This window comes from Crinia signifera, chromosome 2, assembly GCF_055691185.1.
Source record: "Crinia signifera chromosome 2, ASM5569118v1, whole genome shotgun sequence".
NCBI lineage: Eukaryota > Metazoa > Chordata > Amphibia > Anura > Myobatrachidae > Crinia > Crinia signifera.
Window position 1 is genome coordinate 19,400,012 of NC_139218.1, and position 22,062 is coordinate 19,422,073.

The 22,062-nt window shown below is 48.2% G+C and overlaps 1 protein-coding gene across 1 annotated transcript in view; it reads right to left on the minus strand.

Annotated features, from left to right (window-relative positions):
- Positions 1–21,702, minus strand: part of PCP4 (Purkinje cell protein 4) — a 61,477-nt gene extending 39,775 nt beyond the window's left edge. Inside the window, exons 1-2 of the mRNA XM_083171673.1 lie at positions 21,546–21,702; positions 10–61 (exon numbers count right to left, since the gene is read on the minus strand). Of these exons, the coding sequence (XP_083027799.1) occupies positions 10–61; positions 21,546–21,554 (61 nt within the window). The 5' untranslated portion in view covers positions 21,555–21,702. The remainder of the gene's footprint in view (positions 1–9; positions 62–21,545) is intronic.
- Positions 21,703–22,062: the final 360 nt, after the last annotated feature.

Below are 22,062 nucleotides of genomic sequence, written 5' to 3' on the forward strand. Positions count from 1 at the left end.
CAGTCTTACCGTCCGCTCCTGATTTCTTGTCCTTTGCACTTGTTGCTCCAGAACTTTGTCTCTGGAATAAAAAAGAAGAAAATGTTACATTTTGTATAAATGAACTGATCTAGCAACAGAACTGTAACGCAATATAAAGCTAAAGACACAATGTTCCAAAAATACATAATTTACAATAACAAAAGCAAAACATCCCGTGTCTCCCTTTCATCTATCTCATATCTATGCATCTCATAGATATCTATTTATCTACGTACAGAGTACAGAGAACTGGTCTCTCACAAATTTATGCATTTTTTTTGGGGGGGGGGGGGGTCAAACGCGACACCTGTGAACATGCACCCCCATATAATTTACCTCATTCCTTACAATGATTTGCTCTACTGCCGCTGGTGCCTAATGCTAGGTACACACCAGAACTATCATGATCTTGAGCAGATCGTGTGACGACCATACGATGATCGGACGATCTGCTGGAGCACACGATTTACGTCCGATCCGATTGTTATCTGTACCCATTTGTAGGGGTTCTTTTCAAATCCTGACTGCAGCAGGTAGGATCTGCAAAACCAAGAAACGACCAGCGGGGACGCTCTTCAGATCTAAAACATGTCAACTCTTGCTGGGCCATTAGCTCCAGGAAGTCGGCGGGTGGAGGCGAGCCTATACAATCGCTGTCTGCACCCGCAGACAGCTCAATACTGGCTTGGGGTGGGCGGCTGACATCGATGTCCGCACCTGCCCTGAATTTGACCATCTCCGGCCAAGGTAGAGATTAGTCTATACTGACATTTTAATTTACGAAAATTGGGGTTTTGGCAACATCAGCTTATGCACAAAGCTCCCCATGATGACGTTACCCAATAGAAGCCTATGGAGTTATTTTCATATTGTCCCTAAGAGGGATCGAATTGCATCTCTGCCAGCACCTCCAGTGGCAGATGTCACTGCATGGTTGCCTACCCTTCTGGAAGCCTACCCTTCTGGAATGGTCGGGAGGGTCCAGGAAATCAGGTTCCCCTCCCGGCCCGCCAGAAATGTAGGCAAGCCTCCCAGAATTGTGCCCATCCATTGGACCAAATGACACATAGCACGTCATTGTAGCCCCGCTGTGCATGGCCTTAAATACTGGCATTGCACGGTGAGGGGCCTAACTAGAGGGATGCGTTCACGCTGGCCACGCCCTCAAACACATCATACCTTTCTAGCACCGCCCCCTTCCCGCCTCAGAAGAACTGGCTGCCCTCTCCCGCTGAGGGCAACCCTGTGTCACTGGGGTTGTCACCCGGAGGTCCTCCTATCACAAAGGACGACGGTTATTGGGAGAGTTGTCCTTTGTGATTTCATTTGCATTTTCAAGTAAAAACCAGTGGGCTACCGTTGCTAGGTAGACACTATGAAGATCGACAAACACTATGTTGACCCCTAAAGACTGACATCGCTTAGGACGACACATGAAATAGGCCAACATGGCTAAGGTCAATAGGGTTACAAGGTGGACACAAGCATTAGGTCGACAATTGAAGGTCGGGATGTTACCAATAAGTGGCGGTATGTTTTGCATTGGATCAGTGCTTAGTGCTCAGTGCGCCTTATGTATCAATTTAAACTCAAATGACAAATTTTAAAATTTTGCACCAAATCAATAAATCATTTTGTGATCATGAATCACCGAACTGTAGGGCATGCTGGCACAGGCCTGGTGTGGTCGGGAGATGCACACAAGTCACTGCCTCCCAGACAGACAGACAGACATCCCCACAGTGAGAATAGATGGAGGTATTCCAGTATTGCAAGAGGAAGCATGCAGCCTGTGTGGGAGGAATGCATTGTGCGCTCTGCAGGTTTATATTAGATCTGAGGCAGGATGAAGGAATCCTCAGACTGTCGTACGGGGGTGGAAGTCTGTGAATTCTCCTAGTGGCTGTTTCTGGCTGTGAGAAGAGACACTACCAATTACCGGAGCTGCACAAGTGAGAGATGTCCGTGGGGTAACATTATGAAAGGATAAACAGTTTTGTTTGTGTGTAGGTGGAAGCTTCATTTGTGTACTGCTCGGAGGCATATTAATGTTTAATAGGGTGATTTAATGCAGTTTGAGAACGTCCTTGAGAAGCCCACACTTCTACAGACTTATTCTTACGTTCTGTGTGACACGATGAGGTTACTGCTGTAAAGCAGACCTACAACTGGATTGCAAACATTTTAGAACATATACAGACAATGAGCTGTCATGCAGGCAGTACTAGACAGTGATACGGAGCTGTAGAGGTATATAGGGGTCTATCTACTAAGACCTGGAGAGAGATAAAGGGGGTTATTCTAATTGAATCGGTCCCCCGTGTTTGATTTCGGGCGCGTGTTTGCTATTAGAAAAGTTGGGAGGTATGTTCGAGGCGGTTACAAACAAGGGGAATAATAGTAGAATCTGGTTGTAGACAGTCCTTATACCGCGGTGGCAAGACACTGTTAGTATGGAAAATAGTATGGGGAGGCGGGGGGGGGGGGGTGTCTTCTGTTTGCATGGAAACCCCACCCCTCCTTTTGGAAAGTGCCTTAAATGATGACAATAGCACTGGTGTATAATATGATCAATAGAGCTGCCACCACACCATGCAGTGTAAGGGACAGAGCAGAGCTGCTGCACATGCCCAGTGTACCAGCTTCTTCTACCACTGTTACTGTATTTGTGGATCTGAGCCTGGACCAGAGAGTAGCTGCCAGGAGGAAGAGACAGGAGCCTTACCATGAAGTGGGAGATTGTGAGCTTAGAGCTTGCAGTACTGGGTCTATTATGTTTGTGTATTGATTATGACATGTTTAACCTTTTCCAGACCACTTTTCTTATGTTTGCAACAGCCTATACTTATAGACCATCTGTACTGATAAATCGTAATACTGTATTCCATGCAGTGTCCAGTGTATAAAAAGACCAATTTTCAGGGCGGTAACTGCTCCCCCAGACTACTGTATAAGATTTTGGATTACATTAGGAAACCCCCCTCTAAAAATCCTGCATTTGCCACTGAGGACTAAAGGGGGCTACAGTGTCGGTATACAGAATAAACTAAAATTTTACATATTAAAAGGAAATAAAAAAGGTAGACTATTTATTGTACAAAAAGGAAAATATCAATGATAAAAAAAGGAGGGGAGTGTATCAAACATCCGATGCTGTATAGATATAAATATAAGAATAGGTAAACGCTGCCCCGCCCTCCAAATGGTGAACATGTGACGTTTACATGCCACCCCAAAGTATCGTGTCAGGTGATCAACACCGCCACTTTTTGGTGACCACCTTCCGATAAACATTCCTAGTTCCTCAAATATGGGCAAGATGCTGATTTTCTAAGAAAAAAAAAAAATTTACAAAAATAATAATAATAATAATAATAATAATAATATATATATATATTGTAAGACAGTGGCAGGGAAAGTCATAGACGGCAGGTACCTTTCCCCTAGAATCCTGTCTTATGGCATATAGACTGCAGGCTGTTTCAATCTGTGTGGTAAGCTCCGGCTTACAAAGGGTGTTCTGTCCTGGGCTGGTAATCAGGAGAACACCTGATTCTTTAAAAAGGAGTCAGCCCTCTCCATAGAGCTCTCTCTCTCTCCCTGGGTGTTGGAGGCAGTAAGCTGCTGCTAGAGAGAGACAAGGCTGTAAGTACTGCATTACTTGATCTATATCTGCTGTGTGTGTCCAGTGTCACATAGTGTGGCCTTGGTATAGAGAGGGACGTTTATTCTGTTTAGTTAGAGCTCAGACGAGCAGGTTTTATTTTCTGTTTTGCCTGAAGTGTAAAGGCTGTTTTTTTTAGTTTCTTGCTCTGAGTGCTGCAATAAACTCAGGCAAGCCCTGTTTTGGACCCAAGCCGTGATGTCACTGTCTAAGTCTGTGCCAAATCCTCACCTGTGCCTACCCGTTTGATGCTAAAACCCCACTATATATATATATATATAGTTATTGCAGTTCTTTTCATAATGCTCAGCACTGTTGTATCACACAGGACACACGGCACGGTGGAGACTGTGTTGGTGAGTGGTCCCCTGGGAGAGTACATGAACCAGCTCTCAGCAGCAACATAACTGGAAAGTATTTTAGAATGTCGGAATCCGTGCAGCAGCGCAGCCACTGTTAGCATTCAGGACCTCGCTGTTTTATATCTGTCACATTCTCTTATAAGTCCTGTGTCTGCCTGAGAGAACTGCAATGTACTAACAGCAGGAGAGAGCACTTGTAATTTTAATATAAAGTCAACGTTCCTCTAGACTACATCTCTCCAGTGGTGGCAGATATCGCGGTAACCCCGCTGTCAGGCAATTTGGGATCATTGTATATTTGAATAACTAGAGCGAGCAGGAACCTGCTATTCCATCACTCAAATAAAATAAAATAAAAAGTTTGATTTATTCATACACAGGCAAAATTCTAGACAGCGTTGTAAAGTTGTTATTGATGTATTAAAAGCCCACTGAAATGAATGGGCCATGGTGTGCTCAGAAGTAAATGCAGAGGATTAGCAAACCCCATTCCTGACTCCAGATTTTTTAGAACGGCAATCATTTAAACTGTAACACCAGTGTGATTTTGCAGTGTAAATTATTGCCGCTTTAAAAAATAAAAGATAAAACACCTGGAGATTTCTTACTTTCTGAATCTCTCATCATATTACATTTTTCCCTGGATCTTTCCGCCATTTAGACTTACATGAAAATTTGAATCACGTCCAATGTGTTTATTACAAGAATAATTATTTTAGATTACAAGAAGTAATTTACAGATGTGTCCTTTCAGTAAATATGCCACACGTGGTACGTCACGCTTCGGCTCCGTTGGCACCTTGGGTGCAAATGCTATGCACTCACCCACCAGCAGGCCCATTTTTCACGCTGCAAAGGGTTAAAAGGACACATCTGTTTATGGATTGCAATTAAAGTACATTTCTCATAGATTCCAAGATAAATTTCCATGGGTTTATTTTTGCGTACAGAGCAGTTCCCATTCCTTATAATGGTCCATTCTTTTCAATGGGAGTTGAGTTTCACATGCTGGAAACCACAGTGTAATCATAATGAATGAGACAAAAATTGCACCAGCATTGGGCATGGTATAAAACCTCTCCATCATGTAAAAAGGCACGGATGGAACATGTATAGACACAATTATATTCAGGAGATATTTCAAAATGTCTGAAGAGGGAAGACGTGGACAAGTGGAGTAGTGAACCAATCAGCTCCTCTCATTTTATAGATGTGGTAATAAATGTATAACATACAGTATATACAATTAAAAACTGGACATCAGACCAGAATAAACAAGGTTGTTTTAAATAACATAGTCCCTTAATGAAGAAATCACAATGGCCCATTGTCAGTCACACTACATATAACCCAATCACAAGCCACCCTCTGCACACATGACCATTTAATGATGTCCCTCCTCCAATGCAGTGGAAGAGGTGGAACATTGATACATGACAAAAGCTATGGTTTCAAAAGTCAAAATTCAAATAGTGCAGCGCACCAACTGCCAGCGAGTCCCAACTGCCGTTGTCTGGCAGTGGTTGGGGTGGCAGTTGCTGTGCTGCAGCCCCACATCAAGGGGTAATGCTGGAGTGTATGGGTCCATGATCTTAGAGCTTGTTCCAAACATAATGGTGTGTGTGTGTGTGGGGGGGGGGGGGGGGGGGGGGATTTAGGATATAGTTAGGTGTGAGTGTGGTCCAACAAGGAGAGTTCATGTAGGAGCCGGACTGGAGGCAAAGCCTGGGGGTAGGCTCCCCTGACAGGGTTTGTAGGGAGCTGACTAGCAGGTTAGTCATAGGAGGGGTGGCTAAGGAGAGGGTCACAAGGGGAGGGGCTTAACGGGGTGTTGGAGGGGTTTATAAGCAGGGTTCAGGCAGGAAATAGGGGTCACTGGGAGATTTTCTCAACAGCTAAGCAGCGTGACATCTCCCATGGCTTCCCCAGGCAACGCTGATGCGGAGGTATCCGCTGCGCTTGCTGCCCTCAGGGAGGCAGCTGGCACCAGAGGGGCTGAGTGGCTGCAGCAGCAGATGTCAGGTCTGCTGGGGGGACTGGGAGCAGCAACGCAGGAGGCTGCTCCAGCGGGTGCACGGCCTCGGAGGTCCAGGCCTCCGGAGCGCTTTAGCCCATCTGTGTCCCCCAGGGTTCAGCGCCGTTCACGGAGCCCCGTAAGGGACCCTCCAGGCCAGGCTGCGGGCCGGGCACCTTCCGCCCGCAGGACCAGGTCTGGGAGGAATCCAACCAGCAGGCGGAACCCTCCGCGCGGGGGGGATCCCCCCCACGTGCAAGAAGATCCGGCGTTGCGTGGTACTGGACCTGGTGCGGTGGGGCATGCGGGGCATGCTGCTGCCCAGCGCGGGGTGAGTCGTGCCAGGGGGGCAGAAGTACAGGCTGAGGACCGCAGGCCTGGTACACGGAGCGACAGGCGCACAGCTGGCTCCGCCTCCAACGAGGTCACGCCGGCTGGTGCTGTACCTGAGGGTCGGGATGACAGGAGAAGAGAGATGGCAGCGTCAGCAGATGATGGAGAAATACCTGGTCCTTCCTCATTGGCTGGAGTTCGTCAGGACACTGGACCTGCGGCTGCTGGGTTCACAGCCCCCAGGCAGCCTGGTGAGTCTGTCTCTATGTCTGTTAATGCTTTAGCGCAGAGTCAGGGGGGGGGAGGGCTAGCCCTCCAAGGGGAAATGAGTAGAGGTTTTACTGAATTATTGAGTGGTTTCGCAGATTGGTTGGTGGGTTTGCGGCAGGGGGCGGGGCCGTCCCCGGCGGCAGCATGGGTGCCGCAGAATGCGGGCACACCAGCTAGCATTAGTGTGCCAGTCAATAATAGTGTGCCGGTTAGCAGTGGGATGCCGGTGAGCAGTGGGGTGCCGGTGAGCAGCGGGGTGCCGGTATCCGGCGGTGAGCAAAGTAGCAGTAGTGCAGGGGCAGAAGGGGGCAGTGTTGGGACGCAGGAGGAGAGTGGGAGGCTCAGTGACACTGCAAAAGGGGAGGTGTATGTATGCTTTGAGGGGCCATTGGGGGCCCACCTGAAGCAGGAGGTGAGGGAGAAGATTTGGAAAGGGGAATACGTTGATATATTTTCATTGCTCCCTTTAGAACGTTTTAATTTGGATAGGCCCCGTAAGGAGGAGAAGAAGGAGGAGGAGGAACGGCGGCGGTATCGGCTGATTCCACGGTCATTCACGAACTGGCTGCAAGCATTTGCTATTTTAGCTAGTGTGATTGGGGAGAAGGCACCTGACAATTGTTCAGGCTTGTTTTGTTATATGGATGCGATAGGAGAGGCATACCGTGTGTATGGGGGCTTGGCTTGGCTCAGGTACGATGAGCAGTTTAGGCAGAGGAAGGCTGTTCGCCCTAACATACGTTGGGACCATAAGGATATTGCTTTATGGTTAAAGGTGACGGCTCCCACAAAAAGTGGGCAGCCCTTTCGTGGGGACGGGGGGGGGGGGGGCCGAGGGAGGCCACAAATGGGACGGCCATGCAGAAGGGACTCTGCTTTGCCTTTAATGACGGGTCATGTCGTTTTGGGGCAAAATGCAAATTTAAACATGAATGTTCCTCGTGTGGAGGGACACATGGTGCAAATAAATGCTTCAGAGGGAAGTCACGGGACGGGAATTCAAAAGGGGGAGACACCGGTTCGGCTGGAAAGGATGCTGGGCTATCTGCGTAGGTATCCTGACCAGCAGACGGCCGTGTTGTTGGAGGAGGGGTTTAGGGAAGGTTTTAAGATACCTTCCGACGTGCAGGTTTCAGGGGGCTTGAGGAGGAATTTGAAGTCTGCAAGGGAGCATCCAGAGGTGGTGCAGGATAAATTGCGTAAGGAGGTGCAGCTGGGTCGTATGGCTGGACCTTTTGGGTCGGCACCATGGCCAGATTTGATAGTCTCTCCATTGGGGGTGGTGCCAAAAAAGGAGGCGAACAAGTTTCGTCTTATACACCATTTATCTTTTCCAAAAGGGGTGTCGGTCAATGATGGCATTGACCCTGACATCTGCTCGGTGGTTTATACATCGTTTGACGCGGCTGTTCAGTGGGTGAAGCGGTTTGGGAAAGGGGCCAGGTTGGCAAAGACTGATATTGAATCGGCATTCCGTTTGCTGCCGGTTCACCCAACCAGTTTGCGTTTGTTGGGATGTTGTTGGGACGGGGAATTTTTTGTTGATCGTTGTTTACCGATGGGTTGTTCTTTGTCATGTGCTTATTTTGAGGCCTTTAGTTCTTTTTTGGAGTGGGTGGTTAAGGATGTCTCTGGGTGTAGTTCAGTTATTCATTACCTAGATGACTTCTTATGTATTGGTCCTGGGGGGACCGGAGTATGTGATTTATTGTTGAGGACTGTTGAAAGGGTGTCGGCAGACTTTGGGGTCCCGCTTGCTCCAGGTAAGACGGAGGGCCCTGCGACTGTGATCAGTTTTTTGGGTATTGTCATTGATACCGAGAATATGGAGTGCCGCTTGCCCGAGGAGAAATTGCTGGGTTTGAAGGCCGAGGTAGGGAGGGCATTGTTGTTGAAGAAGATTAGATTGCGGGAATTGCAATCCTTGCTGGGCAAATTGAATTTTGCGTGTCGCATTATGCCTATGGGCCGCATTTTCAGCAGGAGGCTGGCAGCAGCGACAGCAGGGGTGGTTCTTCCCCATCATTTTGTCAGATTAGGTAGTGAGTTGAAAGGGGACTTGCGGGTGTGGGCAACTTTTTTTGGAAGCTTTTAACGGCAGAGCTTTGTGGATGTCAGACACATGCGTCGCTACTGAGCTGGACCTTTTCACAGACGCGGCCGGGAGTGGTGGGTTCGGGGCATATTGCCAGGGACATTGGTGTGTAGGCCGGTGGCCGGAGTCTTGGGTGCAGAGAGGCATGGTTAAAAACTTGGCATTGCTGGAGTTGTTTCCTATCTTGGTAGCAGTAGTTGTTTGGGGGGAGCTATTCCGCAATAGGAAGATTTGTTTTCACTGCGATAATTTGGGGGTTGTTATGGCTATTAACCAATTGTCGGCATCTTCACCGCCAGTGGTCACTATTTTGCAGCAGTTAGTATTGGAATGTCTGGCTTTGAATTTGTGGGTTGTGGCTAGGCACGTTCCCGGTGTCTCTAACGGCATTGCGGATGCTTTATCTTGTTCACAGTGGGAGCGTTTTCGGGAGTTGGCACCAGAGGCGGACAGGGAGGGGACCGGGTTCCCGAGTCGGCTCTGGGCTCTGCTGGACGGGTAGTCGATCAGCTCATCAGGGAATCCTTGGCCCCGAATACATGGTCGGCATACAATCTGGAATGGCGGAGCTGGTTAGAATGGCGTGAGGTAGCAGGTCTGAAGGAGGATGATGACGAGTTGGCTGTCTTGCTATATATAGGCCATTGTAAGGAGATTGGTTGGTCAGTGGCAAAAATCACGCGCTGCATGGCGGGCTTGGCTTTTGGGTTTCGTGCAGGCGGCAAGCCTGACGTCACTAAGAATTTCCTGATTGCGCAGGCTTTAAAAGGTTGGAGGAGAGGTCATGTCGTACAGGATCAGAGAAGGCCGGTGTCTTTCCAGTTGTTACAGAATATGGGCATGAAGTTAGGGGAGGTCTGTAGTTCCACTTTCGAGGAAAGGTTGTTCGGGGTAGCTTTTTCGCTTGCCTTCTTCGGGGCACTGCGGATTGGGGAGCTCGTGAGTCCAAGCGTGTCCAGGCCGGGAGGTTTGTTAGGAGAGGATGTGAATTTATACTCGGATAGGGTGGAGCTAGTGGTGAGGAGGTCTAAGACGGATCAGTTAGGGAGGGGGAAGAAGGTAGTTCTCTTCTCTGTACCAGGCTCAGATATGTGCCCGGTGGCACGGCTGAGGATATTTAAGGAGGTCAGAGTGGGCAGGGAAAGGGATCCTTTGCTGATGCATGCGAATGGATCCTTTTTATCACGGTTTCAGTTCACAAGTGTGTTTAGAGCAGTCCTGCGGACGTTGGGCCTCAAGGGGGAGGAATACGCAGGTCACTCTTTCCGCATTGGGGCCGCAACTGAGGCTGCTAGAATGGGATTTGGGGATGAGTTGATTAAGCGTATTGGGCGGTGGGAATCGTCTCGCTTTCGGTCTTATGTTCGTTTAGGGGATTCTTGAGGTTGACTGTGTTTTTTCTGTTTTAGGGCAGCCTCCGTGCCTGATTTGGATTTTAGGACATTCTTATGTCTTTTGGGGAGCTTTACGGGCTGATGTCAGACCGAACGGCCGCCAGCTGGGTTTGGATAGAGAGGAGGCAGTGGTTCGCTGGCTGGGAAAACGCGGTATGGTATGGAGTGGAGTGCTGCAGGAATTTCACCGTTTTGTTCGGCTCGATAGGGTTCCCGACATATTAGTTTTGCATGTGGGCGGGAATGACCTTGGGGGTAGACCATTTAGGGAGTTGATACGGGATATCAAGTTTGATCTCCTACGGTTATGGGCAATGTTTCCGGAATTAATCACGGTTTGGTCAGACATCGTGCCACGCCATTATTGGAGGGATGCGAGGTCGGCTGACAAGCTCAATAAGGCACGGATTAAAGTTAACAGGGCGATTGGGCGTTTTATGGCCAGGAACGGGGCTGTTGTGGTGAGGCACAGGGAACTTGAGTCTGGTGCCGGGGCATTTTGGAGAGGTGACGGTGTGCACCTGAATGCTGTGGGGATAGATGTTTGGTCTTTGGGACTACAAGAGGGAATAGAAACAGCGTTCCGGATGTGGGGGGGGCGCACGGGGTTAAGGGTTTAACCTCGTGCTTAGTGGCGGAGGGGGGTCCTCGAGGTTGGTGGCATTGAGGCTTAATTATGCGGCGGGGAGGGCCCCATGAGGGGGCTGGACTCCCCTGGGTGAGGTTAATTAATGAGCACTGGGTGTGTACAATTGGTGCCCTCGAGCCAATCGCTATCGGCTGGGGGTAAGAGCTCCTGGAAGTGCTTAGAGGTGTGGATATATATTTATTGAGGGCCTCGGGGACCACCTTCCGTGGGAATGTTTTTGGATTATTGTTTAAAAATTGTATTGTTTCAATAAAGATGGCTGCTGTGGCCAATTTTATCCAACAAGAGAGTTATGTCATTTGTGGGGGGTAATTGGGCACAGCGATTAGACAATACCCTGTCATGTAGGAGCCGGACTGGAGGCAAAGCCTGGGGGTAGGCTCCCCTGACAGGGTTTGTAGGGAGCTGACTAGCAGGTTAGTCATAGGAGGGGTGGCTAAGGAGAGGGGCTTAACGGGGTGTTGGAGGGGTTTATAAGCAGGGTTCAGGCAGGAAATAGGGGTCACTGGGAGATTTTCTCAACAGCTCCCACCCACCCTTCCCTATTTTTTATAGTTTAGGTAGAATATTTGATAGGATGTCTTTTGTCACAGTGGCCTGTGCGGAGGGGGGTCCTCGAGGTTGGTGGCATTGAGGCTTAATTATGCGGCGGGGAGGGCCCCATGAGGGGGCTGGACTCCCCTGGGTGAGGTTAATTAATGAGCACTGGGTGTGTACAATTGGTGCCCTCGAGCCAATCGCTATCGGCTGGGGGTAAGAGCTCCTGGAAGTGCTTAGAGGTGTGGATATATATTTATTGAGGGCCTCGGGGACCACCTTCCGTGGGAATGTTTTTGGATTATTGTTTAAAAATTGTATTGTTTCAATAAAGATGGCTGCTGTGGCCAATTTTATCCAACAAGAGAGTTATGTCATTTGTGGGGGGTAATTGGGCACAGCGATTAGACAATACCCTGTCATGGCAAATTAGTATTGTGGATTATATTTGCACTTCAATTCAAATCTCCTTGTTCAGAGTCGGAACTCCGCTGAGCATTTAAAAAAGGTAAAATTGTCGGGACCGGATTTGGGACCTCTTGTATATCCCAAAATGACTAGTCCACAGGAGTAGTGCGAATTGTCATTTCTAACTGAATTGTGTGTATCAGCGGTGTGCACTAAGGCAAAGTGTGTGAGTTTAAGGCCTTTTGTAAACTCACACCTAAATGAATTCCCCTCTTTGATCCAATACACAGGGAAAAGTCTGAGCAATGCCTGATGCCAGGTCTAACATGAAGAGCCATTATTGGGTGCCATGTCTAATGGAAGAGAGCGATACAGTGTTGTATATAGAGTCATATCAAGTTCCAAGTGTAATATGCAGAGCCTCATCTGGTCCAGCCCAGTGGGATATGCAGAGCCTCATCTGGTGCAGCCCAGTGGGATATGCAGAGCCTCATCTGGTGCAGCCCAGTGGGATATGCAGAGCCTCATCTGGTGCAGCCCAGTGGGATATGCAGAGCCTCATCTGGTGCAGCCCAGTGGGATATGCAGAGCCTCATCTGGTCCAGCCCAGTGGGATATGCAGAGCCTCATCTGGTCCAGCCCAGTGGGATATGCAGAGCCTCATCTGGTGCAGGAACTTATGGGTGGTCGGTCCAGGTGCAAAAATATAACTTGGGCCCCCTCCTCCACCCCAACTCAAGTTCACAAAATGCAACACAGCAATGGGAGACAGGGTCAGGCAGAGTGTTGCAAGAAAAAAACAGTGGGTGACAGGAAGAGGGGGGCAGGGGCAGCAGTGATCCCCTACGTCCCCAGTGCTTTGCACCTGCTGCACCAATGGTAGTTCAGCCTCACCTGGTGTCCAGTCTGGCATGCAGAGCCTCACCCAGTGCCCAGTCTGACACGCAGAGCCTCACCCGGCGCCCAGTCTGGCATGCAGAGCCTAACGTGGTGCCCAGTCTGGCATGCAGAGCCTCACGTGGTGCCCAGTCTGACAAACTACATACGTCATTGGTTGATACTTTATGAGACACACTGGTTATGCAAGGTCAGTACCAGCTAAGGCAAGGAGAGTCCTCATCCTCTATTCATATTGGGCTCTTACGGTTTTGTTGAATTTAAGGAGTCACCAGAAGACAATATATCATTCACAAGACAGATAATTATTCTGACATGTTTATATATAGGTGCATTAGTGTCTCGCTGAGAAGCGTCTGCGGCGGCATAATGGAGGGATCTGCATCCAGGAACACGTCGTACACTCATTTATTTCCCTGGTTATATGTGCACATATATGTCACTGTCATCAGTGAGTCCTATAGATCAGAGTCAGACATGCCGAAGCGATCAGGCTGGTGTGGGACTAATATACACTCAGACCAAACAGGATGCCTCAGATACAGGGGTCCCATGATACAGGGAGGCCCGCAGATACAGGGAGGCCCGCAGATACAGGGGTCCCATGATATAGGGAGGCCCGCAGATACAGGGAGGCCCGCAGATACAGGAAGGCCCGCAGCCTTCTTCAGAATGACAGAATCAAGAATTCCGTCCCCTGACATACTACTATCGGGTCTCCTCTCCGGGCTTTTCCCGGAGAGGAGAAAACAAATGTCGGCAAGTATGATTCTACTTCACATGTGATATTGATATGGGCAACCAATCAGATCAGGTCTACTATCTTCTAGAGGGTGCTAAATAAATAAGTCGATTCTGATTGGTTGCCCACAGCAACATCACATGTGAAGTAGAATACACATCTTCGTAAATTCCCCCCAATGTGTTATATGAATGAAGATAATGGAATCTAAGCCTTTGCCAATAACTCCAGCCTGAATAACGACCCCTGACACACACCATTTTTGATACTTGTTTAGTTTCACAGCGGCAGCTCTACGCTACGCTGACAACATAGCCTAAGCTGTGTGCTGCCGGGCCCATCTCCCCCCCCTGCTCCCGGCTGTGTGCGCGGTGCTGTATGGCTCCTCCCGCTCCCGGCTTTGTGCCGCCGGGTGCATCTCCCCCCGCTCCCGGCTGTGTGCCGCTGGGGGCATCCCCCCTGCTCCCAGCCAGTGTCAGGTAGGTGCGGCGTAGCAGCAGAGTGACAGCCGCCAGCAGCTGGCGGAGGAGAGCGATGGGGGAATCTTTGAGGGAAAGTATCACACACTGCAGTACACACACACACACACACACACACACACACACTAACACAATCATATCCCCGTCATACCACCAGTGTCCACGTAGGCGTGGAGTTGGTTTTATAAAGTGTGGCGGGCACAGCGAGTTCGAAGCGTGGTGAGTGCAGCGAGCCCCGCGAGGGGACACGTATCCGCGTCTGCTCGCCACGCTTCGGGCTCGGTGGCTCGCTGCGCTAGCCACACTTTATCAAATCAACTCCATGCCCACTGGGGATATTAACCGTTGTGTCGTTTCAGGGCTCCAGAAGCAGTTAAGTAGTTTACGTAGGCAGCATAGTGCTGTATTGGTATTCTCAAAACAGCACTACGTAAACTACGTAACTGCAGCCCTGAAACTAAACAAGTACCCAACTTCCGTGATGTGCACAACAAAAATCCAAAAGACCTGACCATCATAGGCATAAAACTAGTAGAGTGCAATTGGAGAGGTGGCAACTACATTAAGAGGATAGATAACGAAGAACTCAAGTGGATGTTCTCCCGTAGAACCGTACACCCCAAAGGCCTGAATATCGATAACAAAATCAAATCCATAATAACAGGTTCAGCAATATGCCTTAATACTTTAGTTAGTTATTTCCACCAAGATAACCCAATTGACTTAGGGGACACATCCACAAAGTGTAGGTGTTTGACAAAACATCATATACTGTAGCAAGGACAACTTGCACCTATAGCCAGAAACAAAAATGGCAGACGATGCTTCATTCTTAAGCAATACAGGCAAGCCAATAACAAAAATAGCCGATAATGCTTCAATTTCTAAAACATACAAAAACGTAATATATCAGGAATGAACCCGCATATACAGCCTCTCTAATATAGAAGGACTTGAATACTTTACAACAGATACTCTGAGGGTTGCATCGATTTTGCCCAGAACACATGTCTGAGGCATAGAGTCTCATTCATCGGAGTAGGAATAACAGATTGATTTCCCACACTGAAAATGGCCACCACTGCATTCAAACCAAGATGGCCATGATCCCAATAAAAAGCCCTCTGTTTAGAGTAGTGACTAGATCCCCTTCAGTTTTGACAATTTTCCCATCATGCCCTGGGTCCACGTATACCCAGGGCAGGCGACAGGGGGGGGGGTCAAAGGGGACACCTGTACCGGGCCTCAAGGTTCTGAGGCGCTCATGGGCTGTTAGCATAGCTGCAGCAGTGCAGTGCCTAGCTATGGTTTATAAAGGCACCCCCCTGGTTCCTGTAAGGGTACTTACTCGGACCCTCCTCTGGCATTAGTGAAATATTGTAACAATTAAAAAAACACATTCAATACGCAGTATACTAAAAACGTTGCTCAAGGGGGCGGGATTAGGGGGGCCCTCCAGAGAAATCAGTGTTCCGGGCCCCAAGATTTCTGTTGCCGGCCCTGCGTATACCTGGAGGGGGAATATAAATCTGTGGCGTGCGAGCGTACAATAACCTAAGTGAATTACAGTTAAAATAAAAATCGTTGTGAGGGCATCTAACAACTTCCGCACTTACTGAACATCGTATCCTGTAATCAAAACTGAAGGGGATCTAGTCTCTTCCCTCTGTTTAGAGGCCAAGCACTCCCTGAAGAAGGCTAGGAAGCCGACACGTGTAGGAGCGAACCACCCACTACCAAAGACACAGATTGACTCTACACACCCATAACAGCAGTCTCCTCCTGGCCAGATGTAGAGCCCACAGGAGGCACGGACTGTGACGCCGGGTGACGGTAGTCTCGCTGTGCCGCAACCTCGAAGTCACTTCCCATCTGGACCTGTGGAGCCGGGCAGCCACAGCGAAGAAAGAAGACTTCATCGCAGTGCACGGACGGACCAGGCCCCTAAAGAGGACGGCGACCACAGGTGAGCTGTGCACTGCGGAGGGGACGGGATGCCAGCGGGGGGCACCACCACCCTGTGCACTCACCCATAGACTGTGTTTTCCATCCCCACCCCCATATACCACCACTGAGAACTGGGCAGTACCCCCCACCGCTGCCAGACAGCCCGAATAGGGTTCACACACTTATTATCCCCTATTCACCATTGGCCACCCATCCACCCACGCCCCCCAATGTATTTGTATTCTGCACTTGACCCTTTATGATCAGCAGTGGCTGCTCGTACCTCATTGGGGGAGGGGGGCTGCCTCTGGCCGCAGCCCGCACATAGGTGTTCCGGAGGGAGGGAACACCTGCCAATGGGACTGCCTTTGTGACTGGCAGGTCGGACTCCAATAGGAAGTCACTGCCAGTCACAGAGAAGCCAGTGCAGTCTCACGGACTGCAACTGGCTTCACTACAGTGGTGGATTTTTACCTGGGGTGGCTGCAGCCCATAGGTAAAAACCGCCACTGATTATCAGTGTGGTATTTAGAACCCAATACATTTCTCTTACATTTTTTCTGACATTCATTGTTATTTCTATAACCAGTTATATCAGGTTTTACCACAACTGTCATACTAGTGTTAATGGAGCGCAGGTTACAAACCACATCCATCTTGAGTCCGGAATCAAGTGGCGTTCTGGAAACAAGCGGAACAGGCAGATTCTGGCAACTACCTCACCACAGAGAAAGTATAGCCGGCCCGACAAAGACAAGCAGGTCTGTGGCTATTTCAAATCTTGCATGAGCCAATTGGATCTCGTGGTCTTACAGCCAATTGGGGGCGGCAACAGTGTCTCTTGATTGAATTCCGGACCACGAGCTGGTGCGAAATTTGAAATGGCGCAGACCTGCTCTGATACTGCCAGGGAACGCTCTGTCCAGCTGCCTGCCGCAGTCACCCTCACCGCTCTTAAACTCCCCCATGGCAACAAGCATCTCACTCCCCCATGGCATCAAGCATGAAGGCCCTGGCATAGAGCAAGAAACCCCTAGCAATTAACATGTAGGTAAGCGGCACTAATGTGACATAATAGGTCATAGCCTTTATGGTGTGTGTGGTATAATGTGTAATGGGCATCATGGTGTGTGGCATAACATGTAATGGGCATCGCAGTGTGTGGCATAATCTGCAATGGGCATCGCTGTGTGTGATGTAACATTTAATGGGCTTCACGGTGTATGGCATAATGTGTAATGGCCATTGTGGTTTGTGGGATAACGTGTAATGGGCATCACGGTGTGTGGCATAATGTGTAATGGGCATTATGGTGTGTGGCGGAACATGTAATGGACATTATGGTGTGTGGCGGAACATGTAATGGGCATCACGTTGTGTGACGTAACATGTAATAGGCATTAAGGTGTGCAAAAATCAAGAATATAATTGAAGCAAAGGTTAAAAAAAAAAAAAACATGTCAAGGTGGTTCAAGAGGCTGGGCTGGGGGGGGGGGGGGGGGACATAACCCTAGTGTATGAGTACTCAGAAACTCCCCACGTGTACTACAGTTACTGCATGCATTAGTGATCTGATCCGCATCCAAGGACAGATCATCTGCGACATCATTGGCCTCCAAACCGGATTTCCACTGGAGTAGAAGGCCAGCCCCGAAACGGCCACTGACTCTCGACCACTTGATGTCTGCATGAGGGACCAGTATGAAATCCCCGCGGTTGTTCCCAATGCCTTGCTACGCTCGCCACACTATTTTATTCTCCCTCATTTTGTCCCTCTGACACCCATAGAGGGACAAATTGCTGGCATTGCGGTGGTCGGGAATCCGGCGTTGGTATTTCGACCATTAGGATTCAGACCTCCGAGATTTTGACCGCATGCAGTGCATGCGTAGCGCGCAATGTGTTTGCCATTGATACTTTGCAACATGGCGGTCACTTACAATGAGATCTGGATTAGCGAGACAGGAAGTACCTATGGGGGGGGGGGGGGGAAATGCTCTTCATCTGGGTCTGTCTGTTCTGTTCATTAATAAGCGTCTAATGCAACAGAAACAGAACTTAATCTAAGTCTTCATTTTCTTCCTTTAAATTTATTAGAGCAGAAATCCAGCTGCACACACACAGACCATTATAATAATTCCCCTGTTTACTACTAACGAAACTTATTAGAGAATCAGTTAAAGATTTTTATACATCATTTGTAGCTCGTGTCCTTATGTGAACCAGCAGAGTCTCGGCAGCGGAGCGGATTTCCTATAAGATACGGCGTGTGATACGATCACTGGGCACTTGTTACTTTTCCAACCGAAATCTGTTTCAGTGACCTTTACTGTGACGAACAGAGGGAACCTGATCTCTTGATGTGTACAGATGACAACGCAAAAAACAAAACTCATCTCCGCGTGTAGCTGCTGGTCTTTGGAATCACCCCCAAAATGTCAGCCTGTGCCAAAGACGAAGCTTTGGACTACATCCACAATATTAACCAAAGGGAGTCACGCCCGAAAACTCAGGACCAGCAGTAGCCATCCATGTCCGAGCAATGCAAATTAAATCTGAACCGCCTAGCGCAGGCATGTCCAAACTGTGGCCCTCCAGCTGTTGGGAAACTACACATCCCAGCATGCCTTGCCATAGTTTTAGCATTCCCTAATAGCAAAAATGTGGCAAGGCATGATGGGTGATAATGATGATTTATGCACATGTGCAGGGTCCTTGGGTGAACGGCTTTCGCTTAGCCTTTTACACAGAGCAATGCAGACCGGGGGCGTGGGGCGGCGGAGTCGGATGTCACCCATGGAAACGCTGGGCATTCCCATGGGATTGCAGGTGGGACGAGGTGTGCCGGGGGCTGGTGGCTGACGTCACATGACGTCAGCCCTGTCTTCGGCCCGCTGCCCACAACTATAAGTCAGTATCCACTGACTTATAGTTGCGAAGGAAGGGAAAATCATCGTCCTTTGCGCTGTAGCTCAGGTGCTGGACTTCCCGGTCCGAGGAGCTGGCTGCAAGGCATGCTGGGAGGGATCCTGACAAATCCATCACACATCGCAGCAGAGAGAAGCCCACAGGCTTCTGTAGAGTGCCACCATCTTTTTCTGCCGATACCCTCGCAGCGGTACACCGGTGGAGGGGCTTTATTGCAGGTGATAATGCGGTATAACCCTGAAAACTGTTTTTACCTCAGTGCATCCCTCCCTAGGAACGTGTGTTCCATATAACCACCGCAATATATTCTGTAAATCCATCAAGCCATTGGGGCATGATAAAAAAAAAAATTGACAATCGGTTCTAGAGCACATAGGGATTTGTTCTTGGAGATCAGAGCACAAACTACCAGAGAGTATTAATTAGGAAGCCATAAATACCGGTGCAAGTTAGGTTGGGCTGTTGGACGTGTCCATAGATCATCCTGTCAGGCTGCCGTTGTTTAGTCAAGAACAGCACAAGACAGAGAGGCAGGAGCCCGGTTCCGCCTGACGGATTGATGCCGTCGGTATGGAAAATGTTATGGAAATTGCATTCAAGGCTTCAGAAAAACTCAGACATTAATTGAAATGTATGCAAATAGCCGGCATTGATTTGAATGCAGCAATTTCTGTATTCAAAGCATCGTTCGCTTGTATGGGAAATCCTTGACACATTTAATAGCACTGTATGAAGAACTACCCAGGAGGGAGGGGGGACAAGCTCCAAAAATCACAAGAGGCTCAACCGAAATCTAGTGTTGCAAAAAAATATCTGTGGTCTTAGAAGAAATACAGTAGATCATCGTTAACTCTTTGAGCGCCAGCATCTCTGTGAGAGTTGCGCAAAACATCCGCCTCTCACATTTGTTATATAAATTCAAATAATAAAAAAAATAATAATATGTTGTGTAACAAAAGAGTCTATTTCCTATATAATGTGACATTACAGGTCGTTATGATGAATAAAAAAAAAAATATGTTTGCTTGGCAATTCTCACACCAATTTTGACAAATTTTCTTGGCACTCAGAGGTTTAAGACCCGCCAGAGCAACATCTGCATTTATCTGAAGATGCAAATAATGGGGTATAAATCCTCTGGGACCGTAATGACAAAAGCTGATATCCTGTTATATGTGACATGTAACTTACAAGGTGACAGCCCAGATACGTGTAACATTTACCTGTATCACAAACAAATCAATAGCATATACATTACTTATATATACACACGTCTTTTTATGTGTGTCATACTTACACCATTTCTCCAGTCAATTGCCACTGATCTATACAATATCTCACACTCACACACACACACATACACATACATATACAGGGCTCGACACTCACCATAATAAACTCTCACCTTAACACACAAATAATCAAATATATAATGGTGTTTAAGTTCATGAACACTAACATTACAGCTAGACCAGGGTTGCCTACCTGTCCCTCTCCTTCAGGGAGAAAATGCTCTGTTCCTGGACTTCCCTGGTAATGTAGGAGGATTGCCATCACCTGTGGTGAAACACCTTTCTTATCATTTACCTAGCTCCCCACAGGTGATGGCAATCCTACATTACCAGGAACAGAGCATGCTCTCCCAGAAGGAGAGGGTCAGGTAGGCAACCCTGTGCTAGAATGAAAATGTGCTTGTTCCCTGTTTTAGAGATCACCTTCCAACTACCTTATGTATTTTAAAAGTGAGACAATCACCAACATAACTCCTGAATTAGCACGAAGGGGGCAGCTGTCACAGGTTTAGGATACATGAGCTTACCTGGGGTGCATGTGGTCACAGGTCGCTGCACCGCAACCTGGGAATGGGGAGTGCGTGGTATCCTGTATTATATATTTTATAGTGTATACCATATTATCCCTTTAAACTTGGACACTCATGACTTACACAGGTTCTGTGGCTGATTTACAACCAGCCACAACACCTGTGAAATTCATTAATGTCCTGGGTAAAAGGGATAGAATGCTGTATCCTGTATAATAAAAAAATACTGCTCCTCACCTCTATGGGGGGGAACCAAGGTTTGAGTGTGCCACCAGATGGTGCCAGACCTTTACTCCGTTTGGGCGTGCACAGCCATTCGCAATAACTATCTATTTATTTAAGCAATGGCGTCACAGGCCAATGCACCCCAACCTGGGAATGGCACGTGCAGGTATTCGTATACAGAATGACCCCGATAATCGATGCAGAAAATAAAAAAGATAAAGCCAGCTATTTCTATCAGACCGAACAAATGGTCTTGAGAAGTTGAGATATATAGTATAGAGATAGGTAGAAATCCACACAGCCCTCACCAATACACCAGTCACCTGTAAACTACATATAAGGACCTACAATCCTGGGGATTCCGCTCCCTTGCTCGTACTGTACAGCTGAGCCTGTACCCCCACATTACAGAACATTCCCACAAGTCCCGGGATGTGTGTATTCTGACACCGCACACTGTTCCTGACATTAAAAGTAGTTCCCATAGTTACGCCGACACTTTGTATGATGTGAATATATTTCCTCCCATCCTCTACACAACAACAGAATATTCCCCAGTAACATGCACCCAGCAGTGCTCACTTTCCAGCACACCTATGGGAGCTCTGTAATATGCTGGTGCTATATAAATAAATGTTAATACATTTTATTGCATTGTTCTACTTAGTTACATTGCCCACCAGCCTACAGGTAACACTGCCCTCAGCACCAGCCAGAGCATCTCTGCAGAGCATCCTTCCTATAGGACTGTGACTTACCTCACTCATGATGATGCCTATGAGATGACAGTCCTTAGCTCTCCACTGCCTTTTTACACTGAGGGATGTGCACACGGAGCTGGTGTAGTGTACTAAGCTTTTTTCTCTTAAAAGGGGCTACCCTGTGGCATCACCATCCCAGCAAACCAATAAGAGACCTGCAGCTGCAAACCATTTAGTGGAAGTGCTGCTCTTTATCTAAAAGGCTGAAGAGACACCTAGCGTCCAAGTGGGGGAATTGCATGCTGAGCTTCGGCTTGTTGCAAGGCAGAATGTGCATTTGTAACTTGTCACATGGATGCTATTGTGAGGTACTTGGCTTTAGAAAAACCAGCTGAATGCCAAAGCTGATATTCCCACTGTATGTAATATTATTATGGATCGCACAGTATGCCCCAGTGGCACGATGAGGAGATAATGAGTGACGCGATTTGGCCATCAGTGATAAAGATTTCAATGTAGAATTTGCATCTCTTATATATTTGGCTACATCTGTCACTCAAAGTGTGTGAGTGTG